Source organism: Salvia splendens, chromosome 16 (assembly GCF_004379255.2).
Source record: "Salvia splendens isolate huo1 chromosome 16, SspV2, whole genome shotgun sequence".
In the NCBI taxonomy this organism is placed as follows: domain Eukaryota; kingdom Viridiplantae; phylum Streptophyta; class Magnoliopsida; order Lamiales; family Lamiaceae; genus Salvia; species Salvia splendens.
The window spans coordinates 23,375,822-23,380,306 of record NC_056047.1 but is presented as its reverse complement, the minus strand read 5'-3'; the positions used below and the strand labels follow the sequence as shown (position 1 = coordinate 23,380,306).

At 52.1% G+C, this 4,485-nt stretch overlaps 1 protein-coding gene across 1 annotated transcript; it reads right to left on the bottom strand.

The window, feature by feature from the left end:
• Positions 1-237: 237 nt before the first annotated feature.
• Positions 238-2,647, bottom strand: LOC121769919 (probable inactive receptor kinase At1g48480). The gene is made up of 2 exons (XM_042166702.1): positions 1,287-2,647; positions 238-1,044 (listed from the first exon to the last, which is right to left on the bottom strand). Exons 1-2 carry the CDS (start codon positions 2,551-2,553, stop codon positions 452-454), a joined length of 1,860 nt encoding a protein of 619 aa, XP_042022636.1. The 5' UTR covers positions 2,554-2,647; the 3' UTR covers positions 238-451.
• Positions 2,648-4,485: the final 1,838 nt, after the last annotated feature.

Here is a 4,485-nt window from a genome sequence, read left to right as displayed (position 1 = left end):
AAGGAACAATTGAAAAGGGCTTACTACCATCAAACCAGAAACGGCTGAAAGCGACGCATAATTTTAAAAGACAAAACAAATATCTTCACACTACAATGTAGTTGGTGTCACGATTTAGTAGTAATATATTTCTGCAAATAAATCGGCAGTGACAACAAAATATGATGAGTTAGTGTGTGGTGAACATGTGCATTTGTATTTGAGAAGAAATCTTTACATTAAAAGGTCACCGCCAGCTCAACAAGAATAAATTCATACTCATTTTACAGTTCAGACAACCACCAAGAATCATCAAAAACAATCTATTCTCCTACAACAAAGGCAAATAACCAACAAAATATTACAAGAAAATTTCAAAAAATTTAGAATGAAATTGTGGGAAATTTCTCAATCAAATATTACACTTCAAGAATGAACAAACAAATAAACCCCCATTTTCCGGCTAGATCAATCACGACTCCTCAAAGACGTCCACGCCGCCGCTCGGAGGGCACAGCTCCTCGATCTTCGCAACCACGTCGTCCATCGAGGGGCGCTTGTCCGGGTACTGGGCGGTGCAGTCCACCGCGAGCTGCAGCAGCTGCACCATGTCCTCCTCGACATTCTGGTAGCGGAGGAGCTCGAGGTCGAACACCTCAGCCGTCCACTCCTCCCGCACCACGGACTGGACCCACCGCGGGAGATCCACGCCCTCCTCGTTCACCAGCGTGTGCGTCGGAGCCTTCCCCGTCAGCAGCTCCAGCAGCAGCACGCCGAAGCTGTACACGTCCGCCTTCTGGGAGACCCGGTGGGGATCCGTCACCTCAGGCGCCCTGTAGCCCGCGACGCGGTTCGGCGCGGCAGCGGGGCCCGCGAGCTGCGCTAGGCCGAAGTCCGAGACGAGACCTTCGTACAACTTCGTGAGGAGGATGTTGGACGACTTGATGTTGCCGTGGGAGATGGCTGGTCCTTGCGCGTGGAGGTACGAGACCCCCTTCGCGGCCACTAGTGCGATGCCCACCCTCGTCTCCCAGTTCAACGGCGTCCTGCTCGCCCCCTTGTTTCCTGTAACACCGGCGACGAATCACATTTCAGCTAAAGAAAGAAGGCTAATTTGAATGCAATGTGCCAAGATTCTACACAATATAATTTGAGCTACAATACAAATATAATGGGACAAGTCTATCTCTCAAGATATGACAAGATTTGAATGAAATACTACAATAAAACACAGAAATGTATTATCTTAATCAGCATCTAACAAACAAAATATTGAATCAAAATCAGAAATTAATGAAGAAATTTACCATGTAACAAGGCAGATAAGCTTCCCAATGGAAGGTACTCATAAACAAGAAGCTTCTCCTCTCCATTGTAGTAATAACCTCTCAACGGCACCAAACTGGGATGATCCATTCTCCCAATCTCCTCCATCTTCTTCCTGAACTCCTTCTCCGGCATTGTCACATCCCTCAGCCGCTTCACCGCCACGGCCAGCCCCGTCTCCAGAACGGCCTTATACGCGGTCCCGAACGTCCCCTTCCCCAAAACCTCCGCCGAAGCCTTCAACAGATCCTCCAATTCAATGCTCCACCCTGTTTTCCCGAAGAAAACCAGCCCTTTCTTCAAATCCCCTTCCACCGCCACCTCCTTCTCCTTCCCCGCCGCCGCAAAGAGGCTCTCCGCCGATTTCGGCGCTGGAATCGGCGGCGGAGGAGCCTCAACTTCCTTCGCATTCGCCACGTGTGCTTCGTCCTTGGATCTGGAGCGCTTCCTGCACAGGCAGAAGAGGAGGAGCAGGATCACGAAAACCGCGACGACGGAGGCGATCACAATGCCGGCAATTGCTCCGGCGGAGAGCTTCTTCTTCTTCGGATTAGCGTTTCCGCACGAATTGAGAGGCTCGCCGCAGAGCGAATTGCCGAGGAAGGAGGATTTAGGGTTTTTCGAAAGGGAATTGGGGATTGAGCCGGTTAGGTTATTGCTGGAAACGTTGAATTGAACTAGGGCGGGCAGATCTAGGGCGGGGATCGGGCCGGAGAAGCGGTTTTTCTGCAAATAGAGAGTTCCTAACCGGGTCAAATTGGCGAAACCCGGCGAAATCGGGCCGGAGAAGTTGTTCTCCGCTAGATTGAGCCGCACCAGCGAGGTGAGGGAGAAGAGGGTTTGGGGAAGCTCGCCGGTGAAGAAATTGTGCTGCAGGTAGAGATTGCGGAGGGAGGTGAGGGAGGTGAAGAGGTCGGGCGGGAGGGGGCCGGAGAGGGCGTTGTAGCGGAGGCTGAGAGTCTGCAGATAGGTCATGTTGGAGAAGGATTTGGGGGGGAGCTCGCCGGAGAGGCCCATTCCGGGGAAGTGGAGCTCGACGACGGAGGAGTTGTCGGGGGAGCAGTTGACGCCGGGCCAGGCGCAGGGGGTGGGGCTGGAGAGGTTCCAGAGGAGGACGCGGCCGCCCACGGCGGCGCGGAGGGCGAGGAGGGCGGCGCGGTCGGAGGCGATGTCCGGCGCGGCGGAGGGGAAGAGGAGCACCGCGGCCAGCAATAGGATGACGTGGCGGATGCTCATTGGGTGATTCATACTGGAGCAAATGCAGTCGATTTCACGGAATTTAGGAGGAAATCTTTATCAACACATTGCTGCTAGCTTTTCTCCTTGTGCAGTTGGAGAGAGAGAAGCCGATGTTGATATAAAATTATAGAAACCCATGTTACTCTTATTGGGGCCCACACTAGTTATTGCACCGGATCAATTAATGTATGTCTAAGAGCATCCACAATGACGGCGAGCGGACCGGCTAGCCGATTCCCGGCGCTGGCCGGTCCGCTCGTCGAACCATTGCAGCCGGCCAGCGCCAAATCGGCGAGAAAATCGGTGAGCGCACGCCGATTCCCGAGCGCTCACCGATCGGCTGACCGTCATTGCAGGCTCCTGATAGGCGAGCGATCGGTCAGCCGATTTTTTATTTTTATTTTATTTAATTTTTGAAACAATATATTTACGCAATTTGCACGTCATTTTCATTCGCACCACTTGTTTTAACGAGTTTTCTCTCTATCTTAATTTTTGTACAAAAGCAACAACGCGAAATGAGTAGCGCGGGTGGTAGTAGTGGTGGTAGTGGCGGGGATGCTGAGGAGTACGAACGGCGAATGAACGAGTTGGAGGCATATACGTCCCGTGAGATAAACCGGCTGATACAAAGGGCCTTATAGCCGGCGGTACCTCGACCTCGACTAGTTGTCCACTGCCGAGCAGTGATTGAGCGGGATCACGTAGCTCCACATCAGCGGCTATATGAAGACTACTTCGCACCGGAGCGCGGTTCAACGCCAATCTTTTCAGGCGGCGTTTTAGGATGAGCAGGGCCCTATTTATGCGTATTGTTGACGCTTTAGAGCGTCGATATATGTGTTTCCGCTTCAGGCACGATGCGGCTGGCAGACCCGGCCACACACCTATTCAAAAGTGCACTGCGGCAATCAGGTAGTTGGCCTACGGAGGCGCGGCGACATGTGGGACGAGTACCTCCACATCGGTGAGACGACTGTCCTTGAATGTATGAAGTATTTTTGTCAGGGCGTGGTTGAAATATTCTGTGATCAGTACCTTCGAAGCCCTACCCCCCGAAGACTGCCAGGAGCTGATGCAGATGCACGGGGAGAAGCATGGGTTCCCGGGTATGTTAGGCAGCATAGATTGTATGCATTGGGAGTGGAAGAACTGCCCCGCTGCCTGGAAAGGGTTCTACACGACCGGCTACAAGGAAAAGAATCCGACGATGATCCTCGTGGCCGTAGTGGATTACCGGCTGTGGATTTGGCATGCATATTTTGGGGTAGCCGGGTCGAACAACGACCTCAACGTCCTCAACTCGTCGCCCCTTTTCAACGAGCAGTGCCACGACGTCGGTCCGGCCTTCATTTTTATCGCCAACGGGAACCAGCATGATATGGGCTATTACTTGGCGGATGGGATATACCCTAGGTGGCTCGTCTTTGTGAAGACGATCAGGTGCCCATCAGATGAGAGGAAGGCCTACTTTGCGGAACGGCAGGAGTCGGCGCGCAAGGACGTGGAGCGTGCATTTGGTGTGCTCCAGTCTCGATGGACGGCAATTATTAGGGGTCCAACGCGTTTGTGGCATGTCGACTGCATTGCTGATATAATGTACGCCTGTATTATCATGCACAACATGATTGTCGAAGATGAAGGTGTACAACTGACTAGTTGGGCCAACGACGATAATGAAGCCGGTCCAAGCCACGGCGTGGCGGCCCCAACGTACGAAGTGGGGTACCTCACGATGAAGTCGGCCGCCTCCATGCACATGCCGACATGCGCCAAGTGGAAGCTCATATTCGACTCCAAAAGGATTTAATTGAAGAGTTGTGGGCGCGGAGGACTACACGTCGTTAGTTTTTTTAAAATTATGTAATTTTTGTTAATGTACCTTTTTTTATTTAAATAAAATTATTGCATTTTCCCGTATCTGTGTCGTAAGTTGAATTC